The sequence below is a fragment of the Pavona decussata genome, unplaced genomic scaffold, assembly GCF_977016875.1.
Source record: "Pavona decussata unplaced genomic scaffold, jaPavDecu1.1 SCAFFOLD_31, whole genome shotgun sequence".
Taxonomy (NCBI): Eukaryota; Metazoa; Cnidaria; class Anthozoa; order Scleractinia; family Agariciidae; genus Pavona; species Pavona decussata.
In genome coordinates this window covers 321,777-345,892 of record NW_028145454.1, presented here as the reverse complement: position 1 = coordinate 345,892, position 24,116 = coordinate 321,777, and the positions used below count along the sequence as shown (strand labels likewise).

Here is a 24,116-nt window from a genome sequence, read left to right as displayed (position 1 = left end):
AACCTGCCAATGTACCTTTAGCCTCCCACGCAGTCGTTTTTAGGGGAGGTAATTCGAGTCCCCTAAAAACGACTGCATGGGAGGCTAATGTACCTTGTGAAGGGTCATTAACTTTCTGAAAAGTGGTGAAAAAACAATCTTGGGAAAAGGTTGATTTCTTAATATTATTATGAAGAGTGTATGGATAAATGTTTTTATTTTGAAATAATTATCAAGTATGTTTTCGAAGGTGTCGTGCATTATTACAGGAAAGTTTTGTGACAACTTTATTCTCGCGATTTCGAAGGGTCATATTTCGCGACACTAAATTTTGGCGAATTTGGAGAATGTGTTGGTACCTTAATATAATTAGAAATAGGCGACTTTCTTGATTATACGACATCTAATTTTTTTCTGAAGTATCAAAATTATTTTATTCTGAATTTGGCCAGGTGCAATTGCATGGCTGAAATTTAAATTTGAAACTGACTGATTATACGTACGGAAATATTACATTTCCTTGCAAAAATTTAACCTCGCGCCTATTAGTAGACATGACCGGTGTTTCTTCTTTTTCATTTACCACTGAGTAAACAATCTTTAATTAGCAACACATCTCAAATAATTGATTCCTTTTTATGACTCCTCCCTTTTTTAATCTGCGGGCTACATGTAATTGCTATGCCTGCTTTGTACACTTCCCTTTTTATTTGTCGCTGAAGCAACTTCTTTACGGTAAATAAATTCTGACCAATTCTCAAACCCTTGTAGATTCAAACTTCCATTTGTGTCATGTAGTAATAGGTTTTGAGTTTGGGCTTGAAGCTGTGACCGTTCTAAACAAAACTCTTTCAGGAGATGCTGTTTGTTATACCGTCAGACAATACCATAGAATTAAAAATTATTCCACTAGCGCGCGTTAGTTGGTATTGTTCCCATATCCAACATGCGCGAGTGGAGTCAATTGTTTTACTAAAAACGACAAGTGAGATTGCTAGATCTCGCTGATTTCATTTTGTAAGAAATACCGGTAGAAGATGATTTAACGGCCACTATTTCTCAGCCTTAGCATGATATGGTATAACGGCAAATATCCGCACTGTAAATTCAAAAGATCTGTTTCAGCCCCAAAGTGCCGTTTCAGCTCTATGGCCCCTGGAGCTGATTTGACTCTTCGTGGGTCCATTTTGTCAAGTGGGTCCATTTCGACCCCAATAAAAACCGTTTTAGCCCCACCAAAAACCGATTTGGCCCACAGTGGAAAATAATTCGGCCCCTAGGTGCGTATCGGCCCTTATCACTAGAGCTATTTTGCCTCAAATTAGTCGAACCATTTCCATTGAAGTCTAGTTAGCTCCAATGTAGGGCCGTCTCGGCTCCTATTAATGGAGGCGTTTAGACATCGAAAACAGAGCCAATTTGTTACAGTGCGAAATGGCCCAATCACTTGAGCCATTTTGACTCCAAATGGTATAGCCATTTCCAATAACGCCAAGATGGGTCCAAATTAGGGTCGATATACTGAATTTTAACGTAAAGCAAAATGGTGACAAGGAGAATTTTGTGGGAAAATTTACTTTATAATTTCTACCTTCTGGTGCATGATTACCGTTGTCCAATAAAATCCCGCGTTTTGTCCAGTTGTGGCAAAAAGGCTGCATTTGCTTACTATTGAGTCCTTTTCATTCGCCGAACCGAGCTTATACTGGAAGCTTGCAGTAGTCCATTTCAGTCACTGTGATTATTTTCTGACCGCTTTACGATGGAAAACTTCGCCAAAACGTTCACTGAAGAGGAAATTAAGACATGGCTTGGAAGCCAGGAACGTCTTCACCGGCAACCATCGCAAGAATATAAAGTAAGTAGTACTTGCGTTCGAGCTTGCTTTAATATTTGGAACTGAGCTGGAGTTGAAGCCCGATAAAAATAATCTTCTTACTTTTCTTTTTGTTTGTTTGTTTTTAGATTATTCACTTGGCGGCCATGATATAGGACCATATGTTGTTGCAGTCTGTCAGGATTAGGAAACAGGGCAATTTCCGCCAGTGGAAGGAGCCTGGATACGAGCATACGTCACTCCCAGAAATCTTCGAGAGTGCACTCCCAAACGCGCATGACAAATCGTTCAGGCGGGAGGGTTTCAACGGAAAATTTCGTCAACTAAAGTTTTTAGTTTGATTTCCACTAGTCTTGGCGATTTGACTGCAATGGAAAGTCAAATTATGGACAGCCGATTCCCTTGTGTTAATAATTTGCGATTTATGATTTTCTCTTTACTGTCGGATCGTATATTACCACAAACACATTTGCAACAGAGCGTGATGCTTGCACAATATTTTAAGCTTACTTTCAGGTGAGTCTTTCCATAATTTTTGTAGGTTTGAATTCTGCTCGTAACTTATCCCCTAAATTTATTGCGGAGAGTGTAGTATCTGATAGCGGTGCTGATAGTTCTTATGCCGCGGGATTTTTGGTAATTAAGCTACCAGAAAAAGTTGAATTGCCATTATTTTGCATCAGATTCTCCTTAGGCCCTGTTTATACGTCGCATTTAATGACACGTATTTAATTGATGAATTTTTTTCGTCTGGGAGACGAATTAAATGTCGGTTCATTTTAGACGTCGAATATAATTTCGATGTCGTTTTGTGACTGCATTGACTTTTGACAGCGGAGAACTTCCAAAAACAACATGGCGGCGTTCAGAGAGGCAGTAATGCTAAAGATTGCTCTGGCGAGGCGAAGGCGTAGGAATTTGTCTTTTCAGATGGCAACGCTTGTAGCCGTAAGACGAAAATTCAGGCTTCGACTGCTAGCTTTATTATGTTTATTACTGCAGCAAGTGGGAGAAGAAGAGGAACGTTTTCGTAGTGTCCGAAGGTGTGAGAGAAATGCTGGATGGTGGGAGATGGTGTGGTCAACTTATGACAATTCAAGATTCAAGAAAACCTTTCGTGTGACACGCCAAACGTTTTGCTATATACTAGAGAATATCAGGCAGGATATCACAAAGGATCAGCTGACTGAAATGCCAATTTCCCCGGAGTGCAGATTAGCAATATGTCTTTATCGGCTTGGGAGGGGTGATTACCTGTACACAATAGCAGAATTGTTTGGCGTTGGGCTAGCAACCATCCATGTCATTGTTAAGGAAGTCTGCGAGGCAATCGTAAAAAACTTATGGAGGAAGGCAGTGACAAATCATTCCCAACTTCTGAGCAGGATTTTACAGAAGCTAGGTAGACATAAACCAGCTTTGGCAATTTCCTTGGTGTTGGGGAGCAATCGACGGTTGCCACATCCCAATTCAGTGCCCTCCTGGTGGAGAGGAAGCTTGTAAAGAGTACCATAACTTTAAAAACTTTTTCTCTATTGTTATGATGGCCATTGTCGACGCTGCGGCAAGATTCCTGTGGGTCAGCGTGGGTTTCCCAGGTAACTCACATGACTCAATTATTTTTCAGTCTACACAGCTATGGAGTGATATCACGGAAAAGAAAGTGATCCCTGAAATATCACAAAACATTCAAGGAACAGACATTTATCCCATGATTCTAGGGGATTCAGCTTTCCCTTTTCGTATTTGGTTGATGAAACCTTACTCCAATGCTGTTCTGAGTGCTGAACAGCACTATTTCAACTACCGCCTCAGCAGGGCAAGGATGGTATCAGAAAGGGCTTTTGGCCAGCTGAAGAGTCGATGGAGAGTTCTATACCGTAAATCATCTTGTCAACCTGATACCGTTAAATGCATTGCATTAGCATGTGTTGTTCTTCACAATATCTGTGTAGACATGGGTGATTCACTACCATCACAGTTAGACTTAACAGAGGATCCAGCACAACATGGAAGAAGAAGCAGGAAGGAGGTCAGAGAACTGCTGATGATGAGAAACTGCACCATGGAGAAGGATAAATCACATCATGCAGAAGAGATAAGAAAAGCGCTTCTCGACAAATTTTGGGAAGAGAAAGAAGGGCAGTAATCTGTCAGCCCTAACTTTTTCTGTTTTTGCTAGATCTTCAAAAAGAGCTAAAATGTAACAGCATATAACTAATCAGGTGTTCAACCTGGAAATTGTTTTTGATTTACTTTTAAATTTTTGATGTTTGCCAAGTAGGGATTTTCTATTGGCAAGGGAGTTTGCTTGATATAGTTATTAAATAAAGGGAGCATTCTTAAATGAGGGGGTGGGACTCCCACTAAAAGGTATGCAACACATCATGATAGTCAATATGCTGTTACACTTGTTGGACCACTGAATTAAGCCATTTGAGTATAGGGCATTTTCAAAAAGTACCGTAATACTCTTTTTTCCCTCCATAACTTTGCATAAGCAATGTTTTTAATATAAATTACAGTATCTGGCGAGAGTTTAAAGTCCCATGAGAAATTGAAAACAATGCTCATGCAATATTTTGGAAGGGCAAAAAAAATTATGATATTTTTGAAAGTTGAGTTTTCAATTTAGGGTGAAATAATATACAAACATTTTAAGCATATTACCCTGAAGTATATATTATTAACAACCTCTATGAGGAATTGTACCACAGGACTTCTGAGTTAGGTGACCATACTTTGATGAATAAATGTTGTGTGGTTTCACAAGAAAAAAAAAAGTCCAAAAGCAATGACAATAAAATCATGACAATTGGTATGGTGTGTTTGTTGTAGGTTACACCTGTTCTTATATGTAAACCCGTTTGTAACCTAGGTTGAGTCAGAATTACCGTTGTCTCCTAACCCTAATTACTCATGATCATGAATTATTAGGGATAGCAAACAAAGGAAACTCCAGTTTAAGCTGAGAACGGATTTTACCTACAACATGTCTACCGTTTGACAAGGCCTTAGGAAACAAACATGGGTATGTTGGCCAAACTTTATTGTAGCTTTATAACTATTTTAAGTTCTTAAAATGTCAACTTTGCAACAGATGTTGTTAATGAAACAAACTGAAACATATTAACAAAGACCTTCAATGTTGTTTAAGGAGTATTTACTCTTTTCAAAACCACTGTTTTGATGAGAAGCTTATTATCAAAATAAGTCTAAACCAAGTAGAAAATTCAACAAAAATGGATCTTGCATGTTTTGTTCAACAGATTCTTAAACATGCAAATGTCAGAAAACCAGAGTCAATAAAAGTATTGAGTGAAACCATCAGCAGTCTCAGGGGGGTACATAATTTCTGTCTGAGTTTGGTTTCCAGGCACACCATTGTTGGAAAACAAAGGTGTGCTGCTATATGCACCATGATGTTGATACTGTTGGAAGGGTTGCTGACCTGAACCCAACAGTATGTCCAAATACCTTTTCTCTTGTTCTCTAGCTAGTTTCATCTCCTCGTGAATGCCTTCCAAGAGCTGTTTTGTTGGGTCATTCTCAATTACAGATCTTATTAAATCTACAGCTGATGTAATTTGGTCTGATTTATGTTTTCTACCCTTCTTCTTAACTGGTACAAACATGCTCTTCTCAGGGGGCTCCTTTGTACTACCTTCGACAGTACTGCAATCACTGCTCTCATGCTCAATGATTTCTTTGGCACTACTCTCATTGGCTGAAGGTTCACGCGCTTGCTCAGGCTGACATGAATCACGTGACTTTACTATAGGGTAGAGTAGGTCGAACCACTTTCCATATCCTTTCTCGTCAGTCAGCCTCTTCACTCCACTTGCTGTCTTTACAGTAAGACAGATCTTCTTGCATGTGGCTACACACCATTTAAACTTGGTTCTCATCTGCTCTACTGTGAATGGGAATGAATCTTCACATTGTTCGTTCAGTTTATTTAACACAGACTGATAAGCCTCAGTGTTGTATGCTTTCTTGGTGTTCGTGAAAACCAGCTTCCGAAGAATGTTCTCGTCATTGACAATTATGTTTACCATGTCAGTCACCTGGGTCTCCAACCACGTTGCTTTTCTACCACGCTTCTTCACTTTTACCGCGGTTTCCTCGGGGCTCTCGCTATCACCATCTTCAGGCTGCTTTCTGCGTTTTTTGTTGGGGACTTGTGGCTCCTTTTCCTCGCTGTCACTGCTTAAATATGAATCTTGATCATTCTGTTTCGATAGCGAAGATGTTTCATCTACGAAATTTGCCGAGATATATGCTTCTGGGCTACGAGGAGTGGATGTTCGTGTATAAATTCTTGCACAAGGAAGACATTACCCAACTCGCTTTCCCGGTTCCCATCCCTCCGCCTCTTCATCCAGTTCAGCCACAGAACATTCGAAACGAACACATACAGGTTTGTCACATGAAATGCAACTGTATTTCGTTTTAGCATCGCATGACCAACAAGTCTGATTCAACGTTTTTCGGAAAAGGGCTGCAGCAGTCGCCATGTTTTCTATTTTCGCGGGACCTCTTCTCCCCGTACGCATGCTATGCACGTGAAAACTGTGAGCGTGGGCTCAAAATTAACCGGAGGAATAATTTATGTAGTCGAAAAATAATGTATGCATTTACTTTGATGCAACTGAAACGCGACGTATAAAAGTGACACGCATTTCAGACGTTTTATCCGTCTGGGGCACACGGATAAAACGTCTGGACGAATATAATTTAACAGGAGAAATTCAGTTCGTTTTATACGTCGCTTTACCGTCGAAGAAAATTGCTGGAATTAAATTCGTGTAAATTAAATTCGTCTCTAATGCGACGTATAAACAGGGCCTTAGAATAAAATATAACAGCTGCAGCTTAACTTTATCATTGTTATTTATTCCTCATAGCAATGCAAGTTTATTTATTATGATAAGTCGGTTGAAATGTTTTTAAAAACAGGTTTTAAACAATTGATCAAATTGCTTTAGATGCATTGTTTTAAACTGTCAATTTATAACTTTCCTTGCTACAGCTGTACATGTTTTTTATGTGGTACTGTGATCAAGGTGTATGCCAGTTAGGTGCGAAGCTTTTAGCTGAGGAATCCTAACTGTTAGGCATTGATTGATCTTATTACTATAGATGCATTGTTTCAAACTATTAATTTCTAATTTTCCTTGCTCTGTGGTGCTATGATAAAGGTATATGCCAGTTAGGTGCGAAGCTTTTAGCTGAGGAATCCTAACTGTTATGCATTGATTGATCTTATTACTATAGATGCATTGTTTCAAACTATTAATTTCTAATTTTCCTTGCTCTGTGGTGCTATGATCAAGGTATATGCCAGTTAGGTGCGAAGCTTTTAGCTGAGGAATCCTAACTGTTATGCATTGATTGATCTAATTACTATAGATGCAGTGTTTTAAACTATTAATTTCTAATTTTCCTTGCTCTGTTGTATTATGATCAAGGTATATGCCAGTTCGGTGCGAAGCTTTTTGCTGAGGAATCCTAATTGTTAGGCATTGATTGATCAAATTACTATAGATGCATTGTTTCAAACTATTAATTTCTAATTTTTCTTGCTCCGTGGTACTATGATCAAGGTATATGCCAGTTATGTGCGAAGCTTTTAGCTGAGGAATCCTTACTATTAGGCATTGATTGATCAAAATACTATACATGTAGATTCATTGTTTCAAACTATTAATTCCTTATTTTCCTTGCTCTGTGGTACTTTGATCAAGGTACAGTGTATATGCCAGTTGGGTGCAAAGCTTTTTGCTGATAAACTGTTATACGATGTTTGATCACTTTACAGTAGATGCAATGCCTTAAATAATTATCTATTTCTTTTTTGCCTTTGCATGTGGTATTGTGGTCGAGATACAAATGTCATTTGTGAGCAAACTTAGCTTCATGCTGAAGTGTTCTATCAACCCTGTTCTCAGGAAGAAGTTAGACTCTAGAATTGAGGTTAGTATTTGTATTAATCATAGTTATTTTATTATGCTATAACACATGCCATCAAGTAATTTTGTTATGTTTGTGTATGATTGAGGAGTACAGTCGAACCTGTATATAACGGCCACCCTCGGGACTTGAGGAACTGGCCGCTTAATACAGGTGGCCGCTTAATACAGGATCACTAAAAATACTCACTGGGCGTCGTCTAATGTCAATTTTAATGGCGTATCATACAAAAACATTTCATGCAAGGAAACAATAGGACAGTCAATACTCTTTCAAGCGATCAATACTTTAAAGTTCAGTGCCAACTTGTAACTCAATGGTATAATATACGTGACATTGTGTAAAAGTACTATGCAATAAATATAAATTGTCCTCTACCCTTCTACGGTATACAGTGCTCTATTTCTATGACTTACAGTTCATAGCAAAAAATCTCATTCCGTCATTTCATAGTTGTTACGCTCAATGTTCAATGTCACATGGCTGAAGAACAAGCTAATTCAAGAGGAATTTCTTGCTAGAGAGTGAAGCATATTCAAAACAAACTTTTTTTTAGCGTTCGTGATATGGTACTGTACTTCAGCACATTGCGGACATCTGAAAAGCGTTAACTATATTAAACGGCCGAGTATCAGCTTACAGTAGCTTTGTACATGTTATTTCTTTATAGTGATGCTGGATCACATTTTAAACACAACAAAAAAATCCGGATAAAATAACGTATGGCTTAGTTTCCATTCAAGGGTGGCCGCTTAATACAGATTAAAATAGCAAAGAAAGACAAATATAGGACTGCTACAGGGTGGCTGCGGCCGCTTAATAGAGGTGGGCGCCTAATGCAGGTAACAAATGCAGCGTTTGTATGAGCGAAAAAAAGGGACTTTGAAAACTGGCCGCTTAATAGAGGGTGGCCGCTTAATACAAGGCCCGCGTTATATACAGGTTCGACTGTAGTTTACAATTATATTTTGACAGTAGCTGCATTTTACCAGATGCTCCTAAGGGTTTCCTATGTTACATCTTTTGGTCTTGGGGTGGATGCCCGTCTTATCCATATATTTTTTTGGCTCTGGGTATAGTTTTTGTGATTGCAACTCATTCAAGGACTTTTTTCTTTCTTCTTCTCATGTCAAGTAATTGGTTATCTTCAATTAAGGAACACTATTATCAAGTGTCTTTACCAGCAGGGTACAGAAACAAAAATTAATCAAGCATGAACTTGCGATCATGTGTAGCTAGGCAAAGAGTGTCTAGCAGTTTATTTTTGGCCACTGGACCCTGAGGCAAACAGACTAGACAAAAGCCTGTTTTACACTACAAAGTTTTTGGGCCCGGTACTCCTAAATTTTGGCATGCGGGGCACTAATTTATGGTACTGCACTCCTGATTTTGCCATGTAAATGTAAAAGTAAAGTTCATCAGCCTGTGTGCCCAAAACTTAGGTGGGCGGAGACCGCCTTGCAAGGTAGCCTCGGCCTGCCAAAAAATGGGCCAGCGTGCCCAAATTCAGTCGCACATGTGCACATGTTCTTCAACAAACAAAAGGGCGTCGTCTGAAAGGTTAGACGCCTCTGTGTCAGGAATAAAACCTGGCAAAACCTGTTCTGTGGAGGCAAGGTCGCCCTTAATAAATTATCGTTGAATTATCAGTAATCATTTCAAATTTTGTAGTGTAAATGGGACAGTGGCGGGCCAAATTTAGGAGTGCCGGGCCCAAAAACCTTGTCATGTAAACTGGGCTAAAATTTCTAGAAGTATGCTATGTGAGGGCCTTTAACAGTGATAGTTATCAATGACTTGTTTTGCACAGACTTTTTCGTTGATAATAGCCCACGTATAAGAACCTGAACTTTTTAATTTAGCCTAAATAGGTTCTTATATAAATGGTAATTAAAGCAAATTTAGGCTACCAAGGTTCTTAAAATAGGTTCTTATATTTTCAAATGAATTTCATCTGAATATACTATATACATTATAAATATCATCTCATAATACAGTATAAATCATTTATTTGTACCATAGAGCAGTGCCTATAGGCAGTTCAGTGCAGGTACAGCATATGTCCTTAACAAAACATACATGTAACAAAGAAACTCATGTTGATACCAAATTCATAACAAGTTCAAGCAATGAGGAGAAAAAAAAAGTTAAAAACTGTATGGCTCTAGCCCCTGAGGTTTTATACACTTTTACAGCAACCCCACTGATAAGTGGGCTATAACTGTGTTCTATCACTCAGCAGCCATCAGTAACAACTTCCCTGTCTTTGGTATCTCTATACCTGGCTTCCAGTGTTTCATTATCATGTTATTAGTATTAATTTTTACTTGCAGTTTTAGGTTGTCAATTGTACCTTGTAAGGTGACTTATCTTTCAATTTTTGTTTTTGTTTTTGTATTACAGAGAACTGCTTCAGTTGATGATGACCTCGCCATTTTTACGCAACTCCAAATTGTTGCTATTGGAGAAGGCTTTGACTCTGACAAACTCTATGTTGTATTTTAAGGAAAGGTTTTGTACAGTATTCCTCACCAGATATCATGGACAGCATTAGGGTTTTGCTGTTGTCATTTTATATATTCAACATGGTATTGAAAGACAGCAAAGCCTTGTCCTTTTTAGAGAGGGCTTAGCAGTCATTTTGTTTTTCAGTTTGGTTTGCCAAAAAAGTTAAAGTGAGAGAATAAAATAATGTTGTGTTGTTCACAAAATGTTTCTCCTGTGTATATATTTATCAGTTTCATGTATTAGGGAAGTACAATGAGTGTTACTCAACCAGAAAATTGAAACCATTCTAGGGTAAGCAGTAGCTGATTTTAGCCCTCTTATATAGCTGTTTCTGACTATCTTGAATCTAAAGTAGTTCTAAAGTGAAGTGTCCTTGTGGCTATATTGGAGTTGATTCAGCCTTAAATGTGTATTCATTTTGGTAATTATATGGGCTAAATCAGTCACCCATTGTGGCCATTGTTTCCCCTTTATACAGGTTCAAAATGGCTCAACTATGGGGCCATTTTGAGGCATGCTTAGAACCATTTTAGTTCTTGTAAGAGGGCTATTTTATATAATTAAGGACCAAAACAGCTCTTATAAAGAATGTCGTTTCAGACATGTTGGTGCCAATTTAGTCCTTTAGAGAAGGTTTGTTTTGAGTATAAATTGGGCTAAATCGGCCACAAAATATGGGCCAATTTTCCTCCTTTCTAAAGGCATGAAACGACTCCAGAAGGGCTATTTTGGCCTCCCAAGTGCACCATTTCAGCCCTTTTAAAAACCAAAACAACCCCCCATTTTTCCAAAATAGCTCCTCTGTGTCTTCGTTTTGGCTACCTTATGAAAGGCTATTTCAGCCCCGTTTACTGGGGCCAAAACAGCTCCATTCCAAATGGGCTAAATTAGCCCCAAAAATAGAACTGTATTTTACTCACCGAAACGGCCCCATTTTTGGAGCTAAAACAGATCTTTTCGTTTTACAGTGCGATGACCGCAAAGCCAATCTAAAGTCTGGAATTACGTTATCGAATGATCCAGCGTGTAAATTGATTTCGAATACAAGCTCCCGAGAAAAAAGTTATCGAAAATTAATCAATTCCTAAATCTCAGATCCGCCCAAGCAGCCTGCCAACAATACGTCCTCTAGGATATTTTAATTCAGTAAAATTTAGCTGTTTAAACTGTTAGCTATAAGGATTTTGAAACCAAATTTTAAACGGTAAATTCCCTCCAATATTAAGCCCCCTCCAAAGGCAAATCTCGGGCTTAAAATTTAGAATCCGTTAAGTATGAAATCCTGGTGTTTAAAAAAAATATTCGGACGAAAGCTACTGAACAGTACTCGTTGTTGTTGTTTTTTTATGAATCAAACAAAATACAAATAGGGAATTTTTTTCAAGTTTGACTCGGTTGCTCTGGAATTGAAAGTGTAACGAGAAACGGATAGAGATACAATGTTAAAACCACTCAGTTCAAGTAACGTTGTCTGGTTAATTATGAAAGGTTATTTGATCAGTAAAATTCAATATTCTCTGGCACGGAGTAACAACAATATGCATCAACATACAGCGAGAATCAAAACCAGACTCATCTCAAGTTACAGCTTTCAGCAAGTGATCAAGCCGAAAGTTGACCAAGGAAACTAGAAATTTAAGAAAACACAATAAAGCTTGAAAACTCCTTACAGCAGCTGAATATTTCAGTTAATAAGGCTGATGGTTTCAAAACTCTCGACATACAATCCAGGTTGAAAATATTAGCATATGGTGAATGGGAGAATTAGCAACCTTTGATTCACGAACTGCTTTGTGTCTCCCTTTTGAACACAAGAATAGTGTTCTTACAATATTCTAAAAGGTCGGATGCACCTGATCATAACGCCTTCATAAAAAATTTAATTTAAACGTCGCTAATCCGGCTCAGTGACAAAATCTTCAAATGAGGAAAGGAGAAAACTAATTTAAGTGATTGTTTGCACAAGAAAAAATGTTTATATCGGGGTTCGTTAACACATTTCAATAATTTTCTTTCAGAGGTGATTATTTTCTTTATTATCCTCTCTAAAATCATTTACTGTACTTGTAAAGTGGTAACCGGATACAGTGTTAAGTCTACATACAGCGAGACAAGAAAGTTCTACGGTAAACGATTATTAACAAATATTATGATTTCACCGAAAAGCAAGGCGTTGTACAGACGTGCATCAGCCAGTTAAGTAAACTAGTCGGACTGAAAGCTGATAGTTTTGCCAAAACTACGTCTTAGTGTTTGCGTTTGTTGAATACAATTCTCGGGAAAATGGAGTTTTTAGATCGCTTAAAACCCATCTTGAAGCGAAGCGGCATTTATGGACTGTTTCTCGTCCTATCGCTGGCTCTGTTTGCAAATGGTGCACACAAGGAGCTTAGCTTCAAAGGCAGCGGATACCAGGTTTATCCGCACATGACCACAGCGAGGAACCATGGAGAGAGTAACGAACTCAAGTTGTGGTTTCGGACAAAACAGCTCAGTGGCATGTTAGTGATGATCGAAAATGGCGGAGACTCGTTGACGCTGGTTGGAATGTACAAAGGAAAGTTACGGTAAGTACAGGTGCATGGTTTAGGTTACCAAAAGAAAAATCACTGAGTTAACAATATTTCCAGTCCCAAAACGCGACTTTTGCTAAGTCTGTTGTTAAAACCGAAAGTTTGACCATTCAAATCATGAAAGCTATAGAGCAGCACTGACTTTCCTGTTGTAATGTTTATTACGCTGTGTTCAATCGAACGTTTGAGTCGTGTGCATGGATGAAATTCCCTAATGGCTGTTGTTATAGTACCAGAGGCGCATAATCTATCTTGGGTGGACTTGGGCAAATAATTTTAGCGCGTCTGATTATGCGTCTCGTAGTTCATCTGGTATATAAACGGGAAATAGGCACTGGCATATGCGTCTGAACTAACTATCGGCTTGGTGTGTCTTGAACGACGCACAAGCGGCCGTTTTCAAACTGGAGACGGATTATTCGACCTAGACGAATTATCCGTCTCAATGTGAAAACGGGACGGTTACAATTTTAGACGGATAATCTGTCTGATTATCCGTCTCTTGAAACGGATTTTGAGAACGAATTATACGTCTGACGGACGGAAAATCCGTCTTCTATAAAGTTGCGCTTTCACATTAGGACGGATAGTTCGTCAGAAGAGTTATCCGTCTTGACGGATAATCCGCCTTAGGCATGAAAACGGCCATCGAAGATGGTACATCAAGACGCATTAAGCAATAAAGCCTATAAAGACGTGTGCAAGGGCACCATGAAGCATCTACAGATCGACCCAAAATTCTGCAAACGAATGGCGTCAGATCGAGCGGCCTGGAGATCTGCGGTGCCCCTGCAGGAAGAGATGCTGAGGGCCGAGTGGGACGAGAAGCGCGATCAAAGAAAACAGAGAGTGCGTCAAACAACCGCCGTCTCAAATTTTGACACCCTTACGTGCCGTTACTGCAGCCGGCCCTGCCGCTCAAATATTGGCAGGATTAGCCACGAGAAGAGCTGCAGCAAGAGAAACTGACATCTAACAAACTGCTATGACCGTCTGGCTAGTTTGTCTAGACGCATTATCCGTCTAGTGCCCTTCTTTATATTGGAGGAACTACAAGACGCATCAAGTGGCACTAAGATGTTTGCTCAATGTCGTCATCCCAGACGGATTGTGAGACTCTTGCATAAAAACAGCCAACTTGTATAGAAACCTCAGTTGAGGTTGACTTTTAATACCTTGGGACTGTTCGATAGGCTGCTGTGTGCCTCCGTGACATTTCGCCAGCCGTGACCAATCAATACCGCACACCTATATGATTACTTGACCAAGAAGAGGAGATGGTCGTTTGAGCCTTCCCTCTGTTATATATTAAACCTTCAGGCGCTATAATGGGTATGGGTTTTAGCCATTTTTCAGTGTGAAATAGAACATTTTGATATGAAATGAAGAAGCGCCTGTGACCGCAACCTGCTACTAATCTTCCATGTTGTGTTCGGCCTCCAATCGCAAGAGAAACGATTCACAACTCACACTATTGATTTCGAGAACGAAAGTCACAACGGCTTTGACATGAAACACGTTCGTAAGAAAACATCATACGATTGTACCTTAAATTAACAAGCGCTACACATACCTAGGTTCGACAACTATACAAGCGTGCTAGGCTACGAAAATGACAAGTGTCTATGGTGCGATTGTTCGTCACTTGCACTTAAGTAGCCCACTGCACAGGTACGAACAAATTAAATGCAGCAACCAATTTCGAAACGCGCACCTTATAATTAACTAAAGCCTAAAGCAGTTGCTCTGCGAGGTGTAATTTAGGGGACGGGAGGGAGGAGGCAGGATCTCAAAAGAGTTTCACTTTGTAGCCGGCTGAGAAGCGTAGTTTCCGCAAGGCGGATAATTGAATGCAACACCAAGATATCATTATTATATGAGGGGAGGGAGTACTTAGGAAGGAGCAGGAACCCGCGGAATGAAGGTAGACCGGAAGGTATGACAGGTATGGGAACTACGAAGCGAAGCGCAGTTCAGCTTGTGCATACCTCGCCCCCTCACCCGAACCCATGTTGAAAAGATCACAAAATTAAGTACTTAATCCACCCTATAAAGTAAATTGTAATCTACTTGCTGCCCTGTGTAATATAACCTTCAATTATGTAAGAACGCTACCTACTAACTGTTACAATAACTATTTTAGACTACAACGAACAGTATGTACAGCCCCCCCCCCCCCCCCATCCCTTCCCACAGGCGCTATTAATGGGAGAACGCCAGACAAGGAGTACTTCAGTCACTGGGCTAGATAATAATAATGCAATATATGAAGAAAATGGATGAGATTTGCATTGATCAGACTCCGGAGTGGGTAACGGATATCCTGTCACGTCCCCCCCACTGTCACAGTTGTGGATGTTAGCCATTTAAACCCAATATCAAAATTCAAATTCTCCTTTCTTGTTGACATAAATTTATTCATGAGAAAAACCTATTCTAGCAGTAGAGGGGAGAAGCTGTACAAATGCCACGAGAATTCATGTTGGGCTGTTCGAAATTACAAAACGAAATTTGACGATGCATGGTCACGATAGGGTTAACCATTAATTTCCTCGACATAGCGTCTCGCGTTTCAGTTCTGTTGTGAGCATTCATTGTTCGCCGCTCTGATACAAATCATCTTCAAAACATCCAAAATGCCCGCAATATGTCCCAGGAAAAATACAACAAAATAAAGGTAAGTGAATTCCTCTTCGTTACGAGCTTATTATACAGCTATATTGATCGATCTTCGATCGCCGATCGTTTACAATCAAGTTTATTATAATGCAGCATCGAAGATCTTCTGCAATGGTCATGCGGTCGCAGGAATCATCTCGGCAGACAATGTTAAGCGATGGCAGAAGTATGTGGGCATATGTGATCCAAGTGCGATTTTGTGATAGTTTGCGATCATATCGTTAACTGGTTTAAACGATTCTTTAGTTGGCGATGACTGTGAGACTTGAATTTAGCAGTGAGGATTGCCTACGATTGACAACAATTCTGTTTTGCCTCAATCAATCAATAAGTTGTGATCGAGAAGCAAGAGGAAACGGAATGTACATTTCCAAAATTGATTAAAAAAATAAATATCCTTACCGTCTGTTCTTGGGCAGCTGGGATCTCATCCTTAGCAGTTGCACAGGAGATAGAGGCGACAGCTGATCTAAGTCATACCAATAATTTTAAATTCGCTCCGCCATAGCTGTTTTCCGGAATTTACCGCCAAAACTACGCACCCCTGACGGCTACGTTGTGCTGCAAAACCGCTAGTGAGGAGGCGAGCCTGCAGACAGAGGTACATTTCGATATATAAATCGTGCGTTTCACCCGCGCGAGTGCGAGTTGAGGTAGAAGATATACCGTACTTTCTCGATTAAACACCGCCGGCGTTTATTTAAAATTCGGCAGTTTTGACCCGGCGTTCTTTGGAGGCCGACGTTTAATCGCATTTTCAGCCATTTTTCCAGGTTGATTTATTATTACCGATCCTCGGAAACCTAGGGGCAGTTTGTTAGTGCTGGACGATTTTTCCCTGGATTACTCGTGCAAGTACGACCCATGTGCAATGGCTGTTTATAGTGAGCATGGACCTGGTAACGAAAGGATAAATGTCGGGTATATACCTATCGAGCTGTCATCGACTCTTCGCTTCTTCGTCAAACATGGAAGGAACATTTCAGCTAAAGTGAGACAGAAAAACTATCGAGCAAGCAATTTGAAACAAGGTGGCCTTGAAGTCCCTATTTATACTGTGCAATGCGCGATTTCCTCCCAGAAAGGACAACTCATGAAAAGAATGAAACAACTTATAAACAAACGCTGGAGTGATCCTCGCGATTCAAACGACAGTGAGCACTACAGCACAAGGAAGAAAGTGCGTCAATAATACAACACGAGCACGGATACATTGCTATATTTTATTTCGCTGTGCAGCAACTATCCCAGTTATGTTACGCCGTTACCGCACTTGGTATGTCGTAACAGTGCCATTCAAGAGGTTACTATTTACACCTGTACTTGTAACCGGTCCTTGTGATCTCGACCCCTAATAAACGCCGGGACCCCGATTAAACGCACCCGGCGTTTATTATCGGCAGTTTTGACCCGGCGTTTATACGAAGCCGGCGTTTAATCGGGGTCCGGCGTTCAATCGAGAAAATACGGTATATAACCTGAGTAACAGGTTTTTCGACACAGTTCTCGGTCGATCTTTCGTTGAGTCCGACGAACAGGCATAAGGATTCCATCCCTTCTTATGCTTCTTTAACTTAGATACGTTTTTATCTAAAGCCAAAATACAGTTTTCAGTGGCCATCTCCCACGGCGTTGGATAAAAGGCCTTTGCGTTTCATCCGATCAGCGTAAACGCCCGAAATTCGGACGTTCTCAGACCTTCTTCCCCTTTAAGCCCCCTCTCCCATCCCCTTAGGAAGGCCAGATACTCGGTTGCGCATTTGCAATGAAGCAGACACTGCCAGCTTCTTCCAGACTCCTTACACGGCGGACACCTTTGAGACCTGTTTTCCCTGTAAGTCCGCTTTAGAGTGGTGCTAGTGTTTTAGAGACAAAGAAATGAAATGCAGCCGGGACCAGCTTTCCACGCTGCTCAGAAAGGCGTCTGTTTTGCGTTTTGAGAGGAGGCACTGTATTGCATATTAATGATCACAGCGAATTACAAATTAAATTTACAAATACTAGCAGGATTGATAAAACGTAATTTACAATCGCAAGAAATCGTAAAGTTATGTTTTTCGTATTGTGATTTAATAGGCTACTGTTTGATAAATAAGACTGAAAATAACACCCGAACATTATTTTTACCCTTGGCGTCCCCGTAGTCTGAATCCATACTTCGACATTCGCCACTCTTGTGCGTTTGGCTGTCATATTTCGCAATTTACCCTAAGCATCTACCACTGGTACATTTGTTTTCATTTCCAATGATTATCAAAGGTGGCAGTTTCGCCATTCGGCAAAACCACCGTTCTTGAGAAATTTAAAAGTCAATAACCAACAAATTATGTCGCCCTCAAGCAATATTCACCTTTAAGTTTGCGCAAGACCTCGTTATCATTGTGGGATCGGATTGCTTTCTAAAATATCAATAACAAACCTTCCGATATCTATTACCAGATGGTTTCGCCTTTATTTCCACACTGACTTTAAAAAAAGTTTACTAGCAATCAAAAGTTTTTTTTTCCCTGATGCAAACGAATTAATGTATTTCTGACAGTGTTACGCAGCCGTCCGAGGGTATATTGTAATTTGCGTGCAAACAGTTGTGAATGTAAATTATCGTTCCTGAGATCACGCAATACCTGTAACGGTGGTTGTCCGCGATGTTTACGTTTCTATCACATTTTTCGAATAAAAGGTCGGGGCCAAGTTCAAGGTTTGTTTACATTTCACGTTTTCAACAAGATTTTATATTTTAATGTTACGGACATATCAAAATCGCAACGAAAAACATGTCGATCCTATAAAGGAAACAGACATGTATGCACGTCAAATCATCCGGCGAATTGCACGATGTCCAGTTGCGATTCTGAGACATCGACGCTTCGTGAAACATTTATGATACTTACAACTTCCATCCAATAGTTTACTACCAGATTTTCATATTGCGCAAACCTCAACTGTGACACAACAAAAATAACAGAATGCGCATGCGTAATTTGTCAACCTTCTCTGAATTACGCAGTTTCACGTCCAAACTACGCTTAATAAGCTGAATTGTTAAGATTAAACTTTTTAACAATTTAAAAAAGAAAATGAAAAGCTTTCTTTAAGACAAAAATATCCAAGGTACGAAAACTAAAAAAAAAATGCGATTAGATCCCACATTGATAGTACGATTGATTGCTTGAAATGACGTACCGATACCTCCTTGATTCAGCTTTGCGCAGTGGCATTACCGTAGCCAGTGAGGTTCATCCGAGGCGCGGTTATTGCTGATTGAAAACTTTTCCCAATACCCCGCAAGACGGCTTGAAATACAGCCGGCTTTGCAATTTTTGTCGGTCCATACGTGGACCTTTAAATCCAATAAAAGCATAAGAAAATTTAATTTTTAAGATCGCTGCGGGTAAGGTTATGTAATAGTTGTTGTTGACATTGTTTTGCGGTTAATCTATTTTCCAGGGAAACATTTTTTCGGTTTCTTACAGACAGTAATGAAACTAAGGCAAAGAAAAATGTCAAAATACCGTGAGAGGTGACTGTCACTCCATCGCATAATGCTTTGCCACGTGAAAGTTGTGAATGATCGAGTGAGGTACTTTTACCACGCTGGTTTCTAGCAAAAATTATTCCAAACAATCGACAAAATTAAAAAATGGCACTGAAGTTATAGACACACAATGTTTAAAGGTTGTCGTGAGAGTTTGTATGATCTTGTTGGCATTGCTAACGAAGCAAGTACTGACTTGCCTCTGTGTTTGGTTTTCACGCAAGTGTCTTATGTGAGCGGAGAAATCATATATTACTTTCGTTTTGACAGCTGGTTGAAACCATAGAGGAGTGAGTAAAGAGAAGATCGAATATCTTCATAGTTTATGACTTTGGCTAAGCATATTTATGTTTGGCTTAAAGAAGTTTTATTTGCTTCAGTCTTTCATAAAAGGTTTGCCGGCAGCTGTTGTAAGCGCCAGTCATATCAGCACACATAAGAATATTGACCGAGTCTTCATCAGCCGCATCAGCGAACACATGCGGCGAAATATATATTATTTCTACTGAGTCAAAGTAACGATTAGTTGAAGCTTTTAGACTGCCTACTTATCTGTGGCTTAGAAGGCAAATATCAACTGATAAATTATTTAGAAAAACACAGAGTTTATCGGAGTTCTCGACAGCTCCTGATGGGAGCGCCAACTAAATACAGCCGACTACATCAATAAATCACTGTCTCTGGATCTCTCTGAAACACGTTTTCGATGATTATAACTTACGTTTTAGGTTTTTATTTACACAAGGGTGCCAAAGAGCTAAATGGATTTTTCTTTTGCTTAGCAAGTTCAGAACTTAGCAGGACTGCCAAGTAATATTTTTTGCGATAAAGAGATGCCATGTTCATGACCGTCGGCTAACAAAATTGAGTGCAACCGGCCAGAAGTGTATTTTATTCCCTTAAAATCTCACTGCTCCACTTTTAAAATGCATTTATCTACATTTCAGCTTCTTAAGCCTTTTAATTATAATGCAGTGCCTTATCAAAGTGCACTTTAATTTGGAAGGAAATTAGCCTCAAGCAATCACAAAGCGTAAGCTGCTTTGTTGCGGTTCAACTCCAGCTGAATAACTGAAACCAAAACAGAAGTTGATCAACGAAGAAAGTTATTACGAAAAGAAGCAGTTAAAACGAACTAAACGCCCCCGCAGTATTCTAGAATAATTGGTTATTTTTCTGAAAACTAAAAATGAATCTCCAATTTCCTGTAGACTAACTTATACAACTTATAGCGGACGAATCGAGGCCGAATATTTTAACTCAAACTGCGAGACAGGGCTGTTACCGGCTGTTTATGCAAATCAGTTATAAAATTTTAAATTTCGAGTCAAATTTGCATGGGCACAAAGGACTCTGTGCGGCTTGATTGAAAATCGGTTAACCGTGAAGAGAAAAACATGCTTCCGTAGCTAGAAGAACGTCGGAGTTCAGATTTATTTTAGCACTTTCCTTTCCCGCTTGTCGTATTCGGTATAAAGAAATTCTTTTCATGCGTCGCGCTTATGATCTTCATGAACATAGATGAAAAACGCATCCAGCCTTTCAGCATATTGTTAGCAGAAATAGAAAATAAATTGTTTGAAAGTTTCCTTTTCCTTCTTTCATACTGCGACGCCGACTGAAAGCGTGATTCTTTTCTTATTTTTAGCATGATTAGCATGACACAAGCTAACAAAGTCAGCTTTTTGTGCTCTGGTAACCGCCACGTGCCTCGAATAATCAATTCAGTTTTTAAACCCATTTATTAAATACAAAGCTGGAACGGGTGCTATATTTGACACAAATGTTTTCTCTCAATAAACCACCCAAAAATATTCATAGGGCAAAAAGCAGAAAGAACTAATAACTCTTTTTGATGGCAGAAAATTTTTTATTTTATACATTATATATCATCTATATATTCACATTTCTGAGTTATATTACAAATATAATTTCTGTTATAAAATATACATGTATACAGCTGAGTGCTCCACGCGCACATTTTTATACATTATTTAATTTTAGAAACAAATTGCGATTAGAAGCTTGATTTCAAGCAAAAATTCGTATTTGATATTACGGCGCAATTTTTTCAACTTCGTCTCAGCTATTTCCTCGTCCGCAGCTAGAAGAATTCATGTTACAAAATTCGCGATGAAAGCAAAGACAAAGAAGTAGAAGACGATCTTATAGTCTTTAGATCAAGCGCCGAGACTGTTAAAAAACTGAATAAAGCTTGATTATTTTAAATCTAAATTCTACAGAAACTTGCTGGGCTTTGTATGGGAATTTTTTGCCCAAGTCTCTTTATATACGACGCAATACTGTAGCTCTTCTTTGTAATACAGCTGTGTGCGCTGTTCATACAATTCAGGCTCTTGCTCTTTGCGTTTTCTCTCAGCTGTTCAGCTAGTTCCGTGAACAAAGTCTCAATGTTATCGTCCCATTTTGCGGACGTTTCAATATACAGCAAGTCCTCAAATTCTGCGAGATTCGCCGCGGATCGAGAGTTTACCATGCGTCTGGCGCCTTTCAAGTCCGTCTTATTTCCGACAAGAACTTTGACCGCGTTCTTGTTCGTGTAGCGCTGTACGTCCATGAGCCATTGTGGAATGCTCGCGAATGATCCTTGGTTTGTCAGATCAAACACCATGATGACAGCATCAGCGTTTCTGTAATAGCTCTGTGTTATTGAGCGATATTTCTCCTGTCCGGCAGTGTCCCAGCACTGCAGTTTCACCTTGTCGCCGTGAATGTTCACGATCTTCGAGTCCACATCAACCCCGACCGTTGAAGTGATGTTCTCGGCGAAGTAGCCCTTGGTAAATCGTCGAATCAAGGACGTTTTTCCAACACCAACGTCTCCGATGACTAAAATTTTGAACAAATATTTGAAGTCGTTTCTCGAGGCTTCATCCATGTCCTCTACCGTTTTCAATTCAGCAAATCTGCTCAGCCTGTTTTTCAGCGACGCGCTCACTTCGTGTTCAGTGAGTTACTGAATGGCAAGTGCCAAGCGTGCCGCTTTTATATCCAGCCCAGCCCAGCGGTAACTCAAGCCGTGAAGGGTGTTCACTGTTGCGTGGCTATTGTTTCCGATTGAAAGAGCATAATTTCCTTTCGCCGCTCATTTGACACATTGTAAGAGCATTATTCTGCGCAATCAAAGAAACAGAGAGCTTTGTTTTGGAGTCCCTCGAGGAATCACTTGTTTGCTAACAACAAAAAAGCAGGCGCGTGCCACACACGATATTGCTCAAAACATATGTTTGTTTCTTGCACCTGCCTCGCGAGCCGTTCGCGTGCCAGACTAAACAATACATTTAGACACGTGACCATTACACGCACTCCAAGGCACGTGGAGTCGCGACGTATGAGCAAAGGGATCCAAATTGAAAAAAAAAAAAAAATCTCCATTTTAGTTAAGGATTTCGGTTTGAAATAGCCGTAGCGCTTGTGATTGTAGCCTTAGACGGGAGGTAGAGCATAGAACGGAAGTTATGGACGCTTGTTCCCGGTTGGAAGGCCCATGTCATGTGGTTCGGTTTTATTAGTGAAACAATGGTCTTTACTCCAAACGACGCTCTTTCGTGCATCTTATAAAAGCTACGTTCGCTAACTTAGTCTTAATGCATTCAATATCGCTTTAAATCGTCCAAATTTCCTAAGTTCGATACTTGGTGTTCTCGTTTATTTTATATTATTTCTTTCATCAATTTGTCTACAAAGGAAACAAAAATCTCAAATAAGAAAAAAGAATTATGGCACCTGGAAGATGGTTTGTGAACAAAAGCTTGGGATGTGACAAGAAATCTTCTTTGTTCGACAGCAAAAACTAATCAATTGGCTTTCTTGGTAAAGATACGCGCATTTGAAATCTCCCTTAAGGTGCACTGATTAGCAACGTTTTATAATCCAATTTTCCTACTCAACTAAATTCGCCCTTAAATCCTTTTACCGAGGAACACCGAATATTTTTTGCCGCTATTGGTCTTGAATATAATGAACATAATTTAGGCCTGTCTTTGTTTCCCAAATACCCTTTGTTCCTGTTTTAAAACGGTAATCCTGGTTCTTTCTTTTTGGGCAAAAGAAACCGTTTTGCGATTCCAGCTAACGGTATATTTCTTGCCCGCCAATCATGCACAATGGGGAAAATACAAAACAATCCAAAATTTGTTGAGAAAACATTTCCACAAATAAGATTGAGATGATTTTAACTTTTCCAACGGTTCGTTTTGCAATCATGTATTCGGCGAGCGGCGGGAGACATCTGCTTTGCATTCAAACCTTAAACTATAGAGCGGGCTGCGAGCACAACTAGCAGCGGTGTTGAAACAGTCATAACAACTTCGCTTCTCGAAGAAACTCGCAAGTACTTGTTAACTGCGCGCAGCCTATAGCGTTATTATTGGTCATTATTCACTAAGTCCCGAGTTTAATATCTGGACCGCCGTTTATAATAATAAATTTATCTTCCAATTGTATCGAGCATTGTTTGACTACGCCACTGTGAGTGTGCCGCACGTGTTTATGTTTGCCGCCAAGAGAATGGCTTGATCGACACACTGTTCTTACCAAATGCTATTTACTGTTAGCGATTACTTCTTTGATTACTCGGAAAGAAAGGCACGCGTGTCGGCTGAGTGTTTTAAGCGGTTATCATTTATGCTTGGGTGTACTTGATAATTTGTTTCACAAAGTCTCTGTCTTTCGTTTTTTCAATTCTAACGAACGATTCGAAACTGGAACTGGAACGAAACGCGTAACTGTTAACAAAACATGTTAACTTTCCATCATTGGTCACCGCTAATTTGAGAAATAGCTTCAGTTTGATTCCCAAAGTGTTTGATTTTCGGGAAAAATGGTGATTATTCCTCTTCGAAATGTCTTATTTTTGGATACTTTCTATGGCATTTGATCCTGGTCTGATTAAAAAGAGTCCAATGTAGATTTTCAAATTTACTTTAGCAACTAATTAATGCTAAATCGCGGTTCTGACAATTATCCCTTTAAGCCTTCAATAGAGACCAGCATCTAAATTCTCCTTACA

General features: G+C 39.6%; 1 protein-coding gene, 2 long non-coding RNA genes, 1 other non-coding gene and 1 pseudogene across 6 annotated transcripts in view; 2 read left to right on the top strand and 3 right to left on the bottom strand.

The window, feature by feature from the left end:
- Positions 1-17,948, bottom strand: part of LOC146484706 (uncharacterized) — a 28,780-nt gene extending 10,832 nt beyond the window's left edge. The window contains exons 1-2 of the long non-coding RNA XR_014863562.1: positions 17,677-17,948; positions 15,952-16,138 (exon numbers count right to left, since the gene is read on the bottom strand). This is a non-coding gene — a long non-coding RNA (uncharacterized LOC146484706). The remainder of the gene's footprint in view (positions 1-15,951; positions 16,139-17,676) is intronic.
- Positions 1,507-11,213, top strand: LOC146484707 (uncharacterized). Of its 2 annotated transcripts, none has more exons than XR_014863551.1 (3): positions 1,507-2,332; positions 7,703-7,792; positions 10,193-11,213. It is a non-coding gene; the product is annotated as an uncharacterized LOC146484707 (long non-coding RNA). The 2 variants fall into 2 exon arrangements; XR_014863550.1 differs by having other exon boundaries at positions 1,507-2,515; positions 6,691-7,792.
- LOC146484708 (uncharacterized) lies at positions 5,119-6,129 on the bottom strand. The gene has a single exon (XM_085104425.1). It carries the CDS (start codon positions 5,872-5,874, stop codon positions 5,119-5,121), a length of 756 nt encoding a protein of 251 aa, XP_084960551.1. The 5' UTR covers positions 5,875-6,129.
- An 801-nt stretch (positions 17,949-18,749) lies between the features above and the next one.
- Positions 18,750-18,888, top strand: LOC146484705 (U4 spliceosomal RNA). The gene has a single exon (XR_014863571.1). It is a non-coding gene; the product is annotated as a U4 spliceosomal RNA (small nuclear RNA).
- A 2,028-nt stretch (positions 18,889-20,916) lies between these two features.
- LOC146484704 (ras-related protein Rab-30 pseudogene) lies at positions 20,917-22,275 on the bottom strand (annotated as a pseudogene). Its single transcript, XR_014863549.1, has one exon. The product of XR_014863549.1 is annotated as a ras-related protein Rab-30 pseudogene (transcript).
- Between the last annotated feature and the right edge of the window lie 1,841 nt (positions 22,276-24,116).